This window comes from Pinus tabuliformis, chromosome 9 (genome assembly GCF_031772625.1).
Source record: "Pinus tabuliformis cultivar Carrire ecotype Pingquan chromosome 9, CPIR1, whole genome shotgun sequence".
Taxonomy (NCBI): domain Eukaryota; kingdom Viridiplantae; phylum Streptophyta; class Pinopsida; order Pinales; family Pinaceae; genus Pinus; species Pinus tabuliformis.
In genome coordinates this window covers 1432841608-1432863290 of record NC_142307.1, presented here as the reverse complement: position 1 = coordinate 1432863290, position 21683 = coordinate 1432841608, and the positions used below count along the sequence as shown (strand labels likewise).

Below are 21683 nucleotides of genomic sequence, written 5' to 3'. Positions count from 1 at the left end.
TATGAACTTCACCAACTGATTGTAATAACAATATTTTTGATGCAAATATTGGATGATCTGGAATGAACTTCAAAAATTCCAAACCTGATGATGGTGCCCATTCTACAGTAGTTGAATACTTCTTGCCCCATATTAGTGTTTTCCCATCAATTTTTTTGATACGAAATTGATGTTGGAAGCTAATGTCATTAAGTTGTTCAATGCATTTATCCTCACCATGCGATCCTAGAATAAACCTTTTCATGTCAACAGTTTCTTCCAACACATCAAAAGTAGGCTCTGGCATGTATTATTTCTTAATACATTCAATTAATGATGGCAAGCTCCCAACTTCCTTCCTCCTCAATGTGATTGAAAAACAACTAAACATCTTATCAATATGGTCATGAGTGTGCCCAACAAGAAGGAAACCAACCTTTACCTTCTGAAAAATTCTCAATTCAACAAGCATTTTTAGATATCCAAAAACAACCTGATTTTCTTTTTCACGGCAAGTGTTGTCCAATTGTAGATACAAAACTTCAGGAAAATTACCAGACCAATGAGAAAGCACATCATAAATTATGGTTATTGTCAGATTTGCATCATTATGAATATTTAGAGCTGTGAAGTACACCCTTGGCAACATTTTTCCATTGAAGACCATACAACTGACCAAGTGATACTGAATAAAATTTTCCTCCTATAAATTTTTGGGTGTGCAAACAAAATGTGGTAAAAGTGTTTTCTTCTAGTCCATACCATCAATTATCAAACCCAAATATTTATTCGGATTATCATAACACTTCTTTCGATGTTTGTACAACTTTTTCCTTTCACTTGTTTATTGTTTGCGATGCTCCTGAAGTTCTTTGACAATTGAATCTACACAACATAAAAGAAAGCCAATAAGAAATATGTTTTCATAGTTGATGACTATACAATTTTGAAAGTTAAAGTTATGAATGCTTACCTCTTTTTGACCCTTCACATTTGTCCCTTTTTTATTTAAGAGAAGCACATGTACTGCAAATCCCCATCCTTGTCTTCTTAGGAATACGAACATTGTTGAATTCTTTCTTCCATACCTTCACAAAATATTGATATGTAATAAACCAACCATGTCCCTCAGCACCTTCTACATAATCTTTGTATAAGTTGTAGATTTCTCGTCTTGAAAAATTATCTGGAATATGTATTGTCTCTCTATTTGGCATACACTCTCCATGCTTTGAAAAGAGATCTTTCATCCATGACATTGCAGTATTTGATAATGACCCAAATTGTCGTTTATGACGTACTTTTGAATAAAATGTGGGATCCTTTTCCAAATTTTCTTGAATTCTCGAGAGACGAAAATTCCCCATCGAATGAAACATTTTGAAAGCCTTTCTACAGATAAATAAAGACCCAATATGATAATCATAACCTGACAATGTAGATTGCATGCACCCAACTAAATATGAATTTTGCATGCTTTTATTCATTGACAAATATCTCTTCCTTTTCTCTAATGCAAATTTGAAATCCATATGTTTCAAGCAATATTTTTGACAACATTCACTTGAAATGAGAGGGCTGATAGAAATTCTTCTCGTCAGATATTTTTCTCTACCCCTTGTATAACTAGAACATATTGCATTGATACGAAAAGGTCTACTCCTACTCCTTGATACAATATTTCTTGGCAACATCTCCATCATTGGATCATCATTTGTATAAACATTTTCATCATCATTAAGAGGAATGTTATCCACACTATGATCAACTATGCTTTTCAAATACTGACTTGGAGGATATTCTTCATCTTCCCCTTCTTCAGTGCTACTGTCATAGTCCTTAGAATTGGGACTAAATGGAAAATTTGACTCGATGTTTATTGGATATTCTTCCTCATGTGCATTGTCAGTGTTGCTCTCATAGTCCATAGAATTAGGACTACGTCGAAAATGTGACTATTTACTTACTGAAAATGCTACATCCCATCCTTTGTCACTGTTACCTTTATAGTCATTAGGATTAGGACTAAGTGCTTCATCATGTCCTTCATCACTACTCTCATAGTCCATAGGATTAGGAAAAAGAGGACATCGTGACACTCCATTCTTTTGAAATTTTTCATCATGCTCTTCATCACTACTGCGCTCATAGTCCATAGGATTAGGACTAAGTGGACACTGTGACACTCCATTCTTTTGAAATTTGTCATCATGCTCTTCATCACTACTGCTCTCATAGTCCATTGGATTAGGACTAAGAGGACACCGTGACACTCCATTCTTTTGAAATTTTTCATCACTCTCTTCATCACTGCTGCTCTCATACTCCATAGGATTATGACTAAGTGGACATCGTGACACTTCATTCTTTTGAAATTCTTCATCATGTTCTTCATCACCGCTACTTTCATAGTCCATAGGATTAGGACTAAGTGGACATTATGACACTCTATTCAGTTGAAATTCTTCATCATTGTTGCTCTCATAGTCCATAGTATTAGGACTAAGAGGACACCATGACACTCCATTCTTTTGAAATTTGTCATCATGCTCTTCATCACTACTGCTCTCATAGTCCATAGGATTAGGACTAAGAGGACATCGTGACACTCCATTCTTTCGAAATTTGTCATCATGCTCTCCATCACTGCTGCTCTCATAGTCCATAGGATTAGGACTAAGAGGACACCATGGCACTCCATTCTTTTGAAATTTGTCATCATGCTCTTCATCAATGCTACTCTCATAGTCCTTAGGATTAGGAGTAAGTGGATACTGTGAGACTCCATTCTTTTGAAATTCATCATCATGCTTTTCATCACTGCTGCTCTCATAGTCCATAGGATTAGGACTAAGTGGACACCATGACACTCCATTCTTTTGAAATTCGTCATCATACACTTCATCACTACTGCTCGTATAGTAAATAGGATTAGGACTAGGAGGACACCCTGACACTCCATTCTCTTGAAATTCGTCATCATGTTCTTCGTCACTGTTGCTCTCATAGTCTATAGGATTAGGACTAAGAGTACACTGTGACACTCCATTCTTTTGAAATTTTTCATCATGCTCTTCATCACTGTCGCTCTCATAGTCCTTAGGATTAGGACTAAGTGGACACCATGACACTCCATTCTTTTGAAATTTGTCATCATGCTCTACATCACTGCTGCTCTCATAGTCCATAGGATCAGGACTAAGAGGACACTGTGACACTCCATTCTTTTGAAATTCGTCATCATGCTCTTCATCACTATTGCTCTCATAGTCCTTAGGATTAGGACTAAGTGGAAACCGTGACACTCCATTCTTTTGAAATTCGTAATCATGCTCTTCATCACTGTTTCTCTCATAATCCATAGGATTAGGGCTAAGTGGACACCATGACACTCCATTCTTTTGAAATTCGTCATCATGCTCTTCATCACTATTTCTCTCATAGTCCATAGGATTAGAAGTAATTGGACATCGTGGCACACCATTCTTTTCAAATTATTCATCATGCTCCTCATCATCGTTGCTCTCATAATCCTTAGGATTAGGACTAAGTGGAATCCGTGACTCTTTATTTATTTGAAATTCTTCATCCCCTCTTTCATCAGTGCTTCTCTCATAGTCCTTAGGATTAGGACTAAGTGGAAGAATTGACTTTCTATTCATAGTGGAAGAATTTCCGTTATATTCATCAATATGATTAGAGTTGTTACGCGATGAAGATGTTGATGCTTTACAAAGTGAAACTTCACTATCAGGAGAATCCATCCCTTTCAAATAGAAGAGGTTGAATGATACAAATGTAGACTCTCCTAAAGATATTATATAGCTTAGAGAATGAAATTTTCCCTCCAAAAAGTTTTGCCAAAATATTTCCCTCCAAAAATTTCGTTTCATGTATTTCCCTTCATTATTTTATTCTACAATTTATTGAAAAATTTTAACTAAATTTTTTTATGAAATAAATCTTTAAATTTAAAATTGTAAACTAAAACTTTTACCTAAATTATTTTAATAGTTAAACTATATAATATTTACTAAACAATTGAATGTTTTTTTTAATTTTTATAATACCTTCTAAAACAAATTAATCCCACATTCACCGCGTTGTAAAACAATTCCATAATATTCATTTTATCATAGTTTCCTATATCACCATAAAAAAATTAACATGTTAATTTTTTTTTTAAACAAATTAATCCCACATTAACTGTATGGTAAAACATCTCCGTAATTTCACCTATATAATAAATTTCATTATCACTATTACTCACATCACATCAAGGTTTTCTAAGGTTCGTTAAAAGACTTGGAGCGAATTTGTGGAGCAGCTACATTGCTATCAACAACATATTCAATGAAGTATTCTCGCATTTGAAAGGTTAGTTAATTTTTTTCTTTGCAAATTTTAAAATTAAATAAGTTTAATGAAGTTTAATTTTTTTTTAAATTAAAACTTTTTGCGGACCAAATTTAACCACTACGTCCACAGTGGGCATGGTGGGCCCAGTAATGCTCACAGTGCCCAAACGGGCCTGTAGGTTAAGGGTGATGGGGATGGCTACCCGGCTCTCCACCCCACCCCGCCACCCTACAGGTGGGCAAGCCGCCAGGGTGCCATGGGGGGGAGGTACGACGAATCGCCATCCCGCGAGTGGGTGGACCACCGGGGTGGCACAGGGGGAGCTGCCGCAGCTCCCCCCACACCACCATGGCGGCTCACCTGCCGCGGGGTGGCAGGCGATTTCGGCAACCCACCCGCCTGTGGGGTGGCGAGCGATTCTAGGAATCGCCCGCCACCCCACAGCCAGGCGGGTCGCCAGCGTGGCGCGGGGGGAAGCTGCCGCAACTCTTCCCATGCCACCCCAGTGGCAGCTCCCCCCTGCGCCACCCCGATGTCCCACCTACCCGTGGGGTGGCGCTGGGAGAAGTTGTGGCAGCTCCCCCCATGCCACCCCAGCGGTCCGCCTGCCTGCGGGGTGGCAGGAAGATCATTGGAGTGGCACGGGGGGAGCTGCCACAGCTCCCCACCATGCCACCCCAGTAGCCCGCCCACCCATGGGGTGCATCGGGGGAGCTGCGACAGCTCCTCCCGCGTCACCTCAGCGGCCCGCCCGCCAGCGGGGTGGTGGGGCGATTCTGAGAATCGTCCCGCCACCCCGCGGGCATGTAGGCCTCCACGGTGGCGCAAGGGAGCTGGCCACCCTAATGGCCCATGGGCAGCCGCTCCACCCAACCCCGACAGCTCGACTGTCCGTGGGGTGGCGGGGTCACCGGGGTTGGGTGGGGAGCAGTGGTTGGGCCACCAAGGTGAGCCAGCGGGTCGGACCCAACGGCCGACTCGGTTGGCTGGACAATTTTCAAGGTGCAGCCGTAGGGTGATGTATTTTTATTTTTTTTCGAAATTGTTATGATTTATAAAATTAATTATCATTTTTAATTTTTGTGTATCTTTTTTTCAGGAAAATGGCATCAAAGAAGAATTCTATGAATCTTTTTGGACTAAAGACTCTTAAAGGTGGATCTTCAAAAAACATTGGTGAATGAACCCACCTGAGCTGATGACTCAAATCTTTCAAGTGCCTCAAATGATAAGAAGATGATTTCATACTGGAAGAAATCAAAAGAAGTGAAACTTCCATCAAATGTCTGGTATGTGAAAGAAAGAGGAAGCCAAAATGTCCAGATATATCTATATGTTGATGTACCTAATGATAATGGAATTTATGACGTGATGGGAAGAGTCATAGATATGTGTTCAGTACCAGACAATGAAGTTGTTTACATACTTACAAAACCTCCCAAGTCACATGAAAGGATTAAATACTAGTTATCATATTCATTGTATGACATGAGAGAGGTATCTACAAAGTTGTGTAAATGAATCGTAAATGAGATGAAACAAAATATCATAAGTATTGTTATTTATATTTGTGTTTTTCATTCTTGTAACTGTCTCACTATATTTTTTTAACTTTGTTTTTATTGACATATGATATTTTGTTTTGGAAAAATTTTGTTGAAAGTTGTTCAATTAGGTTGGGAGGCATTCATTTCATAGAGCATGATATTATGAAAGTTGTTAGCAGTTTCTACTCAGTGTCAGAAGAAGATATGGAAAACAAGCAAAATGTAGTAATTCATGATGCTACAAAACTACATCCAAGGGATCAGAAAAAAAAGCCTCTAGTGGATAAATCTAGCAAGGGTAGACAAGTTACTTTTGAAGACGAGGAAGTTGAAACTGGCAGTGAATAATATGTTGTCATTACTGAGGATGACATTGGAACTGAGAAGAGCCGTAGAAGACCAAAAGTAACAATTCCCAAGAATAAATCTGTTACATTTACTGATGAGAATGTTATGAAGAAGAAAAGTAAAATTGAACATTTTGAAGTAGTCATTACCAGCAGTCAAGAACCTAGAGCAACTTCAAAAGAAAATAGAGAAATCATTACACTAGGAGCTAATTTAGAGGATGGCATTATCAAAACAAAACAAAATGCCATTCGAAAAAAATTGACAAAGAGAAACTTAATTGAGGGTGGTCGTACATTAAAGCTTAATGTTAGACAAATCTATAAGGCAAGTGAAGGACAATGTCAACATCAAATGAGAAAGCCACACCATCTGCATGTTCACAACTTGAAGACATTGATGAGATATAATCCATATGCTCATGTGGTTAATTATGTGCTTCTTGTTGATCTAATTCAAGTTCCCAACAAAGAAGCATTTGATAAGTTAAACTTTTTTGAATACAATTATTATGTGCTTGGGGGGAACCATTCTGTAGAAGCTCAAAGACAATTGGTGTAGGAATATCCCAATAACCCATGTTTTGAAACAATGAAATGTATCACTTATGCTAGTTTATCAGATACAAAAGCAAAGTTAGTGGCATGGGATCATAATTCAGATAATGAATATAGGATTTCTATGACTTTCATCCAAAGGGTTAGATTTATTCATAGTGAATTTGAAGAAAAATGTGGTGGGGATAGGATAAATGTTACTGTAGATTTCTGAAATGAATGTTGTATGGAAATAGGCTATCAAATTGAAGAGAAAATCAATTCAAAAGGCGGAAAAGGCGGCAAATTTAGTGATTTATTCAGAGGTGTTGATAACATTTTCCAGTTGGCATTTAGAACTGGAGAGATATGGGAGTTGATTAATGAGATTTTTAGCATGTGGGAGAACATTGGCATTAAAAATCAAAAGATCAAAAAGTCTAAGCCATTGATATGTAGCAACAGTAAATCAGGTCCTGAAATGAAATAGCTTCCAGAAGATATGACTATCACACCTTGGAGAGCATTGCAAGGAGTGAAGGATGAAAAACTTGTCAAAGCAATATTATCTCGTGTGAGGTCAGGGGAATTATCATTGGAGGAAATGTCTGAGGAATTTCAAAAGTAAGTTTGTTGAATTATTTTTTTTTATTTCTAGATTATAATTTTCTTTTAAATATAACATATTGTTCTTGGTAGTATTTATAAATATCATTATATTAACTTTTTTTACTTTATCTATGCAGTCACAAAGTTTACATGAAAATTCAAGAACAAATGGTTAAATTTTTGAATGAAGATAGTTGGGATGATGTTGTATGCAACTATCCAAATTCAAGTTCTAAATCAACATTAAAAAAAATTATCTTCCATTTAAAAAGGTATGTTGATTTATACATTCATTTTTATTCATTTGTATAATATTTTTAATTTATAACTTACACATATATTTTTTTATTTTATAAAAGATGAAGAAGGATGAAAATGGAGCACCAGATAGTTTCAGAACCTTTATTGAAAAAATGAAGATCGAAAGACTGAAGAAGCAACGTCTTAAGAATGTTGAACTTGATCCAACTCTTACTCATTTCATTTGGAATAGGCTAGACACTATTCAATATCAAGTAATACAAGGCAACTGTGAAGACATTGCTAAAATCATACCTAAAAGGGATTATACCCTAGTTATTGCAGATATTCCCCATGGTTTCAATATTCCAAACATTGAATATGATAGTGAACCTTATATTTATCAAGCTCTTAGTAAAGTGGTTGCGGGATTTCTAGAGGTCACGTCATCACCATTATGGAGATTTGTGACATTTCATTAAGACACACAATTGGCAATGTTATTGTTAAGCTTCAAGGGGAAAACAAATTCAAGGATGTAGCTTTACATGGTAAGACATTTAAAATGTATATTTGATTAATGTTAAAAGTTTCATTTATGTACAAGTTAATTGAACTTTTAATATTTCATGTTACAGGCAAAGTCAAATCTTCTTAACCGTGAAGATCAACCATTTATAAATGATTGTGAGTTCATCCATATTGATAGTTGGGCAAAAGATTATAGCTATATGTCTATGATTTTTAATCAGGTTGATGGAAAGAGTCATAGCCAAATACTGACTTATGAGGCTGTTGTGAGAAAACTAACATATGAAGACAAAGAAGCAAAAGGAGAGATAGTTAAAATTTATCAAAAACCACAGTTATTGATTAACTATCTATGGACATATGTTCAAATGAAGGAGAGTGTGTTTTGGATTTATTTTCTGGCTCAAGTAAGTTTTATTATATGGAATTGAATTTCAATATGTTATTTATTAATTTATACGTCATTGTACTAATTTACTTCATTATTTCTTTTGTGCTTGATAATTAGGTACAACACTAGCATGTTGCCTTCAAAAAGGAAGAAATTGCATTGCCATTGAAAAAGATCCAATACAGTGCAATTTTATTCAGCAAAGAATCAATGCTCTTCAATTTCTTCCAGATGCAATGCAAGAAATTGGGTTGAAGAAAGGGGACTTTAGTGAATCATGTGTGGCAAAAAAGGAAAAGAAACCCTAGCAACCATTACATGGAATGAGTGGAAAGGCAAAAATTGGGAGATTCGCAGACATCAAAGATCCATTAGAGGAAAATGAGAAAAATGAAGCAAAAAATATTGTGGAAGAAGACAATGATGAAACTCCAGAGGACGAAGAGTTTGGATTACGTGACATTGCTGATTAAATTTAAGCTATGCTTGGAAATCAAGCTCATTTTTTGTAACTATTAATTAGTTATACTTGTAATGTTTTGACTTTGACATTTTATGAGAAGAATAAGCACTCAATTAAGGTTTTTATGCATTCAATATTTGTATTATGTGATTTTCGCATTAATTTTTATGTTAAACATTATTTTTTGAAAAAAAACAGTTATTATTATTATTTTTTGACATGAAATTCATTAAAAAAAACTATTATTTAACCATTTTTAGTTAAAAATTTTCTATAAAAATTGTGATTTTGACATGTCGTCTCTAGCAAAAAATTACAAAAAAATATCAAAACATGTAGTTTTTTAGTTATATTTATGTTAAAAATGGTTACTTTTTTGTCAATTGTTAAAAATTATTGTTTTTTAGAGACAACTATTTCATGCAGATTGAAATATTAATTAATGATTTATAAATATGTATAATATCAAAAATTCGAAATATCGACCTTCTTCTTTAAATATGCAAAACAATAAAAACTTCACTACAAAAAAAAAAAAAAAAAAAAAATTAAATGAAAACAAGAAAATATGAAGAAGAAGACCACTTCAAAAATTATTAAATTTAGAAAATAATTATTTACATTTCATACATTATAAAATTCAAAGTCAAAAAATAGGTCTTTTAAAAAAAGGACCTGATGCAGAATTACCACTTTTTTAAATCAGCATGAAAATCACTACCATTCTAAAACATAATGTACATAAAAAAATTTAAAGTGCCAAAAACTATGCTCTAAAAAAAACATGTGTGTTCTACATCACCTCTTTTCAAAATCGAGTCACTTTTTTGCTATCTCTACAAAACAGGTAACAATATCAGTTCACGTTTCAAAGTTTACATTGTTAATCCTCGATCATCTCATCCTCCTCTAAATGATATGAACCATAAATCAGAGGAGGTTCTTGATCTTGTTCTCCAGGTGAAGGTGTGAATTTTAAACTAGAGCCTCTTTGCTAACCTCCTAGTGAGCCTCCTCTTCTTGTGCAGCTTACCATGATGGGGAGCATTGTGGATCTGCATCACTTGACTCTCCATCAGATTCGTATTCATCATAGGAAGGAGAAACATCAAATTCATCCGAATAAGACCTCTGAGGGTTTATTTGTAGCTCAATGATGTTTCCTTCTCTGCATTCTCGGTCATTTGGTGATGCTTCTTGATGCAAGTAGATGTTTTCTTGGAGTGGAGCTCCACAAACATCTTCCGCTAGATCATTAATCTCAGGCATATTTTCAACATTAAAATGGATGCAACAATATTCAAACATAGCATTTGGTGGATATAATATTTTACAATAATATTGAATGCTATGTGAAAGATCATTAAGGAAGATATGTTGCCATGAGGTATTGTCCTATACCAAACTCTAACATCCTCTTCTAAAGAATACATGAACAATTTCATTTGTACATCTTCAAGAAAAATACCCTATTGCTTCATGCATTCATGAAAATATTTGAGGTTTTGGTCAAGCCTTCTATCTGTGTATCCACTTAATCTAGCCAAATATGTATTCCATTCATGCATTGAAGGGACATGATTGGGATAACCAGCAATAGAGGAAAAATCCAGTGGGGAAAATTTGTTGGCTAGGAATGATGGAATGGCCATTTTCAAAACCCCCTGGGTGAGTGATCTCAATTTCAAAGGTAGGGAAAGATTTCGGCTGCTTTAGCAAAAGAGTGAGGATGAAGTTGCTTGAAAGCTAGGATGGTCAAATAGAGATATGGACAGTGGAGTTGCCAAGATTTTTACCATAGAATTAAAATAGTGGAGTGGCCAAGGTGATATATCTTCAACCCATACATCCCTTTCTCACCTAACAAAGGGAATGTAAAAATTTGGCGTATCCCAGGGGAAAAATCCTTCAATACATTCCCTGAAAATGGCACTAGAAAGATGTTGTCACTTTTTCTAGCACCTGGAGCACAAATTCCTCTGGAGATATAGAAAGATTCCTAGAGATAGCCTCTGGTTTGATTGTAGACCAATGGCTAGTACATCATAAATAGAGGAGTGCATGAAAGATTATCTGAGAGGGGCTTTTGCAGCACTCCAATTGTCACGTAGTTAAAATGACAATACAAGGGGCTTTGTTCAATAGCCCTTCATTAAGGTAAACTCAAGCCAATACATGGATCCAAATTCAGGGGTAAATCAGAGCAACCTCAAAGACAAATGTCTTGTTCTAGTGGACAACACACAATAACATGCTACTTAATATTGAGGTTGTAATAAAATGAAGAGGAAGAGAGAAAGGAGGGGAATAGATGCATAGGGTTGTAAACAAGACAAAATCCTAAGCAAAAATTTTCCAACAGAAGCATGGAAGATTGAGAAGATGAAAGAACAGAAAGAGTGGAACCCAAATTAAGGTTTCATGCATATACATCATGGGTACCTCTATCACCAAACATTGTGAGTAAATCTGTGATCATACAGGTATTGCAGGTTAATCTAATAACACAAAGTAAATCTTTAATTACTACAGGTACTGTAGGCTATTGAATAACACAAGTAAATATGTAATATACACATGTATTGTTCTCTATTTAGCAAAAAATATAACACCATGAAAGCATGAGATCAACATCTTCATTACACAATTTTAGTAGAAATAAAAACATATATGAAACAAGATTTACAGAGTGGAAGACATACTGGACGTTTCTCTGATTGGAATCACCAAATAATTTCATTAATCCGATATGAGTCCAACATACCAGTCCATTACATTCAGCAAATATCACTCAAGTCCCCCGTAAATAGGCAAATAGAACCAAAAATGGAATCATAGAATTCCTACCCTATGGGTGCAAAATTCCGCAACCTTTATTAAGTGTTTCTCCCACTTATTTATACATAAAATGGGGGCTTTGAATCCACATTTACAAAATATCTCAACCAAGGGCCAAATGTCTGATGGACTAGCTACCTCAGCCTATGACAGCTCTGCTACCCAAAATGATTTCCAAGGATTTGATTCCCTTCATGGAAATAAAAAGAAATTACAGAACAATCAGAAATAAAGAAAACTGAAAAATGATGGGAGGAAGTATGTCTTTGTTGTTCCCATGAAAACCCCTTATTAGGCCACATCTCTGTCATCATGCATCCCTCTAGCTGCTTAGTTGGTCCCTATCGCTTTCGCGTTAACTTCCCGACTTCCCCACTCTCTGAATATGATAGCGATCGACTATGGTTATTAGTTACATAATAAAAGTGGAGGTTTTCTTGGCAGTCTTTCACTATGTATCTGAGCGGAGCCCCATGTCGAACCATTAATTCTTCTTGAGCCCCATACCTCTATTTACTCTCTGACGACGTGCATCAAAGCAAATCAAATTCATTTTTGAGGGGATTTTAGTCCTGGGTTTCTTGTTACAGAGGTTTCCACTGAATTAGTCCATATCAATCTCCAACTAATCCATGCCTTCATTTAATACCTCAGTTGTCGACCCATACGCCGAAAAATACCCTTGCCATCCCACTGAGTGGAAGTGAAATAGACATTTTAATGTTCGTTGATCTGGGCCATTGATCCAAGCTGATTCAATCTGGGTCATTGATTCAACCCTATTGGTGTCACAATCGCAACACAAGAGAGGGCCTTTGTAACATATTTCATAGTGCTTGCCAACGAGCTGGATCTGAAACTATAAAAAACTGAAATATATAAAATATTGCATCCATCACAATCGCAACTCGGAAGGGGCTTCAACGGAGGAGGAACTTGTGACTTGAGTGATCCCCAATTGCGATATCACAATCTGTGGGGGAGAACTTATTGCAATCAGCAAGGGGAGACAGAACTTACAATATCGCCATCAACAGGATGAACTTGTGATATCAGTGGAGGAGTGGTGACAGGACTTATGCGATATCACAGTTGACGAGGGGAGACAAAACATTATTGCGGTAAGAAGGAAGCTTTGCGATATGCGATATCGCAATCAAAAAAGAAAAAGGGAGATGGGAACATATGTATAACGAAAAAGGGAAATCTTTGATTGCAATTTTCGAGGCTCCTGATCCTTCGATATGCTCTTCTCCTTCATTTCAAAGGGAACACAACCCTTGAACTTCAACATGCCATACCTTCTAATCCCGAAGTCCATTTTCATACTTCCATATACAGTTGGAAAGCACATTCCGAGCACTATCCAATGGAGAGTGGATGATTTAGCTTTGAGAGCCTCTGTGGCTTGCAAGATGGCTTCAAACTTCACTGCTATTTCAAACTTTGGACAACTGGAAACTCATAATGCAGTGAGAAACAACATTTGGCATGAAATTTTATTAGTTTTGTAAATAGGTTTATTTCAAATTTTTACATATATATTTACATATTTATGCGTTATGAATAAAATGCATTATTTAGAAATGAGAAAAAGTGTGGAGGTAGACTTGATCACTTCTTTTGATTGTGTTTACATGGAACTTAATACTTTGGTTTATAAATTATCAAAAAATGGACTCTAAAGCTTAGGACTTCAGGCTAGATTATTTTTCTTGAGTTTACAAATGGTTTTCACCAACAATTTTTTCTTGGATTAGTTTTTATGTATTATATGTAATATGTTAAGGCATCCCATATACATGCCCCAAATGCAAGCCATCACAGTGCAAGGGGTTTTGTTATACGTGGTCGAGCTCATGAAAGATCACAGAGCCCACCGACAATTCATGTTCCTCTCATAGATCCTACCTCTGACGCCAGTCAGAGTGTTAGAGGCAATGTTTTTGTCTCTATTGATGACCATGGTACATCTAGTGGACCTTCTTCACCTATTTTAGGTACACCTCCTACATTTTTAAATCCTCTTTAAACTTTATGTGTTTATGTCTTGAAATTGTATTTAATTTTTAAATTTTCTTCAACTAGTGTTTAAATTTAATTATATGTTATTATGCTTCTAGATAATTATATTTAAGATTTATAGGCTCTCAGCGGGTCGAAGCTAAGGATTAAAGTGCAACATCAATCCCTCTGTGGGATGATGCTACAACTCATATCACATTAGAGGATGTCACAACCCGTCATACACAGATCACAATAGAGATAAAGAAGATCTCTGAAAATTCATCGACTCATATTGCATTGTCTTTGATGTTGGATAGCATCAATAGGTTGATCGAGACATAGCATAGTTTAGGCCCACATAGCCACATATTACAGTCTAGATAGAGGATTAGGAGGCATGCGTTTAGGGGCCTAGATACTTGGGAGGTGGTGAAAGAGGCCACTAAGGACATTGATGTTCATGGGGAGTTGTTCAACATACCTATGGATCACCTCGCTAAACATAGAGGTATGATTCTACTAAAATATTTTAGGAAAGTTGATACAACCCCTTTTGTGTATGAAATATTCATTAGAGCTTGGGACCAATTCCCCCACCATGACCAAGTCACCATTTATTTTTCCAAGAATTTATATGCAGATTTTGTGTTACATATAAGGTCGGATTAGACATATACCAGATCTCATTATTATGGACCCAGCTTAGGACATACCTATGAGCATGAGAGGCTCATAAGGACCCTAGGAATGTACCACCACCTCTGATATCCTTGTCACTACCATCTTAGAGCTTGGTATTACTAACAGAGCTATAGGAGTTATCGTAGCTTGGTGGTGAGACTGGGGAGACTATTGTAGACAACATGCAAATGTCATTGGCTAGTGCACATGTTGCATTGTATGGAGAGACTAGGATACCACCACCATTTCCTTGTGATCCGCCAGTTCCCTTATATGATGATTCATTTCTCGCAAGTTTATCCTTTGATCATATTTTGACATCTACATGTATGTATTGTGATGTCATTCGTGACACTTGGAGGGTGCACGACTTACATGACACAAACCAAGTACATATATGTATGAAATTTTTTACTATTATTGTTAAATTATGCACAAATATGTATATTAAAATTTCTAGTTCATATGATATTATATTTTTATTAATAAGTTCATGATAACATGTAAACACATCCCATCTACATGGATGAGCTTATGAGGTCATTCGAGGGGGTAGCTAATCAGCCATGCCATTTTCGACTAGAGAATGTTTCCATGGATTATCCTCCACCCCCACCTCCACCTCATATATTCATTAATGTGGAGGAGAGTCACTATGTACAACCACATGGAACAACAATTCAGGTAAACTTTTTTATTCCTAAGATTTGAAAATTTCCTTTTCTTAAGTTACATATATGCTAATTAAATTTTAGATTAATTATAATTTGTCCTTGCCATTGTGTACATAGGACCATATGCAGAGTGTCGTTGATGTCATTGTTATGTGGAGACATGGATGGGATGTTGTATTTAGAGGCACTAATGACGTGGGTTCATCGATGTAGGCCCTAATCATTAGGCCATCAGCAGGGGAGCATCAAACCTAGTTTCATGATCAGACCCCCATCCTATCTGTATTTAGAGGCACTGATGACATGGGTTCATCGATGTAGACCCTAATCATTGAGCCATCAGCAGGGGAGCATCAAACCTAGTTTCATGAGCAGACCCCCATCCTATCTGAATTGAATTTTAACTCAACTGGGGTTAATAGATTCATGTATATGTAATTAAAAATGTGGTTCAAATTCATTTATTTTCATATTATTTATTTTGCACAAATAATGATCTAATTATATTGAATTTGAATGTGTTATATTGCAATACCAGCTTATGGACACATACTTTGCATGGCGAAATTCGCATAGGAGTTCTGGCAATACTTAGAGTGTCATAGTTTGTATATTTTCAGGCTCATTTCATAGGGAATATTCACATGTGTGAAAAGAGTTTGTATCTTCACATACATGTACAGTTTATGGATGTACATCATGGACATAATTTTGGTTTATGGATGCTTATTATTTAAGTTTATGGATTTTCATGTGACATTTGTAATTTGCCTATATTTTCATATGGATAGTTTACTGATACATTTATTCACTATTTCAGTTTATGGATTTGTATTAATCGTGTTTATGGATGCTCATTAATTTTTAAGTTTACAGATCTATTAAAATTATTTTGGTAAGTTAATGATTTTTCTATATACTATAACTTTTATTAGTAAAATATATGTTCAATGTTTATTTTGAGTTTTATAGACTAAAAAAAAGGCACAATCTTAAGTTACGATGCAAGTCACTTTGATACTTAACATGAACTAAAATATATCATATATCAATCTAATATTGAACATGAAAAGAATTCCAATCATGCTTCATATTGGTTTGTAGAAAGTGTCTTTTAGTGCAATCAACATGTATGTTATTACAATTCAATTTTAAAAATAAATTATTTCAATTATAAAGTTATATATATATATATATATATATATATATATATATATATATATATATATATATATATATATATATGAAAAAATATGAAAAAATTTGTGACCCACCCATATACCATTGCATGGAAAACCTTTTTAAGTATTTCAATCAATTTATTATATCAACGTTCAATTAAAAGGTTACACAAATCTGATTGAAATAAGCTTTATTCAATTTTAATAAATAATGTCATGTAAACAATAAATAGGTTTTATTTAGCGTTATTTATTTTGAGATCGTCTACAACAACTTAGTCATAACCTGATATAAGTTATCAACTTTCTTGAATTTACAAGTACTTATGCAAGTATTTCAATCAATTCCTTATGATGGAAATAAGTTTTATTCATTTTTTAAAAACTCAAATATGATTGAAATAAGTTATATATTCAATTTTAAAAGATGTGGAGATGTAAAAGTTACAAATACAAGTTTTATTCAATTTTATTTTGTTTGAGTTTATCTACAAAATCTTAGTCATAATACACGTGCCAATAATTTTTTTGTGCTTACACTAAAATCAATGAATCTAATGCAAGAAACCAAATATGATGAGAAATAAAAATCTACACTCAAATCAATGCATCTAATGCAAATAATCCAATAGGATTAGAAATCAACATCTGTAATGAAATCAGTGCATTTATTGTTGCAAGCAATCATATAGGATTAGAAATCAGCATCTACTTGAAATCAATGCATCTAGTGCTAACAATCAAATATGATTAGTAATCAACATCTACAATGAAATCAATGCATCTAATGCAAGCTCAATCAAACAAGATTAGAAATTAACATCTTTACTGAAATTAATGCATCTAATGCAAGCAATAAATTAGAATTAGAAATCAACATCTACACAGAAATCAATGCATCTAATGCAAGAAATCAAATAGGATTAGAAATCAACATTTTCACACTGAAATCACTGCGTCTAGTGCAATAAATTTTCTTCCCTTTCTCTCCTCCCTCCATTTATATTGATATCTCCCTCCATTTTCCTTTCTTTGTCTCTTTATCTCATGCCCCAGAAATAGACGATCTCTCTCTTCATATACATCTATCTCTCCTTCCCCCCTATCTCTCTCTTCTTCCCTCTCTCCCCCTTCCATCTATATCTTTATCTCCCTCTATCTCTCTTCCCTCCTACTCTCCTCCCTCCCTCTCTCTCCACCTTTCTTTCTCTATATGCATTTATTCTTACCTCCCTGTCTCTCTCCCTCTCCCTCCCTCTCAATTCCTCTCTCTCCCACCTCCCTATGTCTCTCCCCTCTCTCTCTCTCTCTCTCGATATATATATATATATATATATATATATATATATATATATATATATATATATATATATATATATATATATATATATACATATATATATATATATATATGTATATATATATGTATATATATATGTATATATATGTATATATATATATATATGTATGTATATATATATATATATATATATATATATATATATATATATGTATATATATATATATCTATATCTATATATATATATATATATCTATATCTATATATATATATATATATATATATATATATATATATATATATATATATCTTTTTCTCTATCAAGCTTTGTCCTACAACTCTATTCACTATCACCCTCCCTCTCGCATTCTCTCTCCCCCTTCTATCCATATCTCCTTCTTTGTCTTTCTATCTCACCCCAAACATACACACTCTCTATCTCTCCATTGCCACTCCCTCTCTCTCTCCACCTTTCTTTCTCTATATGTCTTGAACTTATTCCTTCCATATCCCTTCCTCTAACTCCATCTCTCAAGCCCCCTCTTGTCCTTGGAGACTCTCTCCTCTTCTCCCTCTCTCCATCTTTCTTTCACCCTCTCTCTCTCTCTTACCCTTCTCTCCCGCTCTCTTTCTCTATATATCAAAAAATTTAAAATACTTTGACAATTAAGATTCTTTTATTTTATATAATACATATTTAAAAGTCAAGATTTCAAATGTGTGTTGGATATTCACCTCGAGGGAAAATGATAATTTTCCATGGAAATATTATGTAAAATGTTCATGTCTTCCAATTGAAATTGTCTAGGTTTTATTTCTTTAAACGTAGTTTTAGGTTATGATTACTTGATTTTAAAAATATTATATATTTTATTATGTTAGATTTATAAAAAATTAGGTTAAATAAAATTAACATATTTAGCAAGCTTGTATGACTATTTTTGTGTTATTGACTCTTTGTTGACCCATATGAGTATGTCAACCACATTTATTAATGTGGTTAATGTGGTTGTGCTAGTATATATTATAATATAAAAAATTTATATTATATTAAAGTTAATAATGTTATATTAATCCAAAACTAATAAATTTAATATTAACATTAAAATATATTAATATTAACTTTTTTATATTAATATCATTTCATGTTTAATTTAATAATAATAATAATAATATTTTTTAATATTATTATTAAAATTAATAAAATTTCTATATGACATGATAACAAAAATTCTACTAAAATTTGGAATTTTTAAATGTGGTAAAAGCTTATTTTTAAAGCATTTAACTTTTTTTTATAGATGCTCAATCTAAAGTTAAAAAAACCCTCAATTGAATTATTTGAATTTGAAATTTAGTCTCTCATATAATACATATTTATAAAACAAATTATTAAAAATATGAAAATTTTATAATCAAATTTTGAATTAATATGAAATGAATATCAAACAAACTTAGATTAGCCTAACATCACAATCCAATGATAAGACTTCAAAATTATTCACCAATACCATGTTAAAAATAAAACACAAAACTAAGTGGAAAACATATCATGGAATGAAATAAAGCAAGTGGAAATCATATCATGGAATGAAATAAAGCAAGTGGAAATCATATCATGGAATGAAATAAACTAAAGTGGAAAACATATCATGAAATGAAATAAAGTAAGTGGAAAACATATTATGGAATGAAATAAAATCTAAAATTCAGAATCATTAAAGAGTTTGTTTGAAAAATTAGAAAGCACTTGGAAATGTTCAATCAAATCATAATGAGGCCATTGCAAAAAGGTATATGAAAATTTATCATTAAATCTTAAATTAATAAAAATTCATTATCAAACTCATTATCATAATAATTTTCAAATTCACATAAAGTTAGTATATATATATATATATATATATATATATATATATATAAATAATATTGATATTAAATAAATTATTATAATATTTAAATTAATATTAAATTTATTATAATAATAATTAAGAATATATATTGTTTCATAAATTTAAAAAATATATCATTTATTATAAAAATATCAAATATTTATATTAAATTTCAATAAATATATATGTATAGATATTACTATAATTTTTAAATTAATACTAAATTTATTGTAATAATAGTTAAGAATACCTATTGTTTAATAAAAAGTTGTAACTTTAAAAAGTATATGCATATTAATAATTAAATTATTTATTATAAAAAATCAGATATTTATGTCAAATTTTACTAGCACAATTGATTGAGAATAAATCTTATCAATAAAATAACCTAAAATCAAACCTCATATGCCTTACAGTATGAAAAAATAACATACTAACAATCGCAAACAACTTAAAAACAAACAAAAAAATCAAATACCTTATACAATAAACAAAATCATATACAAAACACTTTAAAAATAAATTATTATTATTATATTTAACACAAAATAATTATACACAGGTGACCAATCAAGTAACCTTGCCACTAACTGTCATAGCGCGCTTCGAAACTTACAAAATGTACCCGACCAAAGATAATAAATGCATTATATTCTTTTATAAATAAGTTAACAGGTGTCATTTCATAGTAATTTGAGAAACTTAGCATCAGGTCGACCTCAAAATAGGAGTACACGCACAAAACTGTTCCTTGGAATATGGAATCCCTTGGAATATTATAATTCAAGTTAACGTGGGAGAGGAGATTGTTTCGTAGCAGACTTCATTCCAGTTCGTTGTGAATATGGAGTCCCATGGAGAAGCAATTGCAGGCGCAGGGTCCAGTCAAAACTATAGTGGTGTTAGAAAAAGGAGAATGCACTGGTTGCTCGTTAGCATGAGCGTTATCGCTGTTGTGGTGGGAAAGTCTGGTGGGCTGCTTTTGAGTCGCTTTTATTTTGAGCAGGGTGGCCACAGCCGATGGCTCAGATCGCTGTTGCTCTGCGTAGGATCGCCATTGCTTCTGCTACCACCATTGCTGAACCCACAAAGAAAATCACCCATGCTTGCATTTGTACCACTAGATATCTTCTTGCCTATGGAGCTTTGGGTGTGATGGCAGGTGGGAATTCTCTGCTTTACCACTATGGGATTTCATATCTGCCAGTATCAACGTACTCTCTTCTCTGCGCCACACAGTTAGCTTCCAATGCCCTGTTCTCTTTCATTGTGGTTAAGCAGAGAATAACTCCATATATTCTGAATTCAATCGTGCTTCTTACCTTTAGTGCCCTGTTCTCTTTCATTGTGGTTAAGCAGAGGATAACTCCACATATTCTGAATTCAATCGTGCTTCCTACCTTTAGTGCCATTCTCATAGGTACCCACTCGAGCAGCGAGATACCGGAGGGAGTAAACAGAACCCACTTCGTTATGGGCTTTGTTTACACCATTTTGGCCTGTGCCATTTATGGATTTGTATTAATCGTGTTTATGGATGCGCATTAATTTTGGAAGTTTACTGATTTGTTAAAATTATTTTGCTAAGTTAATGATTTTTCTATATATTATTATTTTTATTAGTAAAATATATGTTCAATTTTTATTTTGAGTTTTATAGACTAAAAAAAAATTACAATCTTAAGTAAGATGCAAGTCACTGTGATACTTAACATGAACTAAAATATATCATGTATCAATCTAACATTGAACATGAAAAGAATTCCAATCATGCTTCATATTGGCTTGTAGAAAGTGTCTTTTAGTGCAATCAACATGTATGTTATTAAGATACAATTTTAAAAATAAATTATTTCAATTATAAAGTCATATATATATATATATATATATATATATATATATGAAAAATTTTGTGACCCACCCATATACCATTGCATGGAAAACCTTTTTAAGTATTTCATTCAATTTATTATCTCAAGGTTCAATTAAAAACTTGCACAAATATGATTGAAATAATTTTTATTTAATTTTAATAAATAATGTCATGGAAACAATAAATAGGTTTTATTTAGCATTATTTATTTTGACATCGTCTACAACAGCTTAG

The 21683-nt window shown here is 33.5% G+C and overlaps 1 protein-coding gene across 1 annotated transcript; it reads left to right on the top strand.

The window, feature by feature from the left end:
- The first annotated feature begins 20420 nt into the window (after positions 1-20420).
- Positions 20421-21124, top strand: LOC149153942 (putative purine permease 11). Its single transcript, XM_089443984.1, has 2 exons — positions 20421-20547; positions 20583-21124. The coding sequence occupies exons 1-2, from the start codon at positions 20421-20423 to the stop codon at positions 21122-21124; spliced, it is 669 nt and encodes a 222-aa protein (XP_089300110.1).
- Positions 21125-21683: the final 559 nt, after the last annotated feature.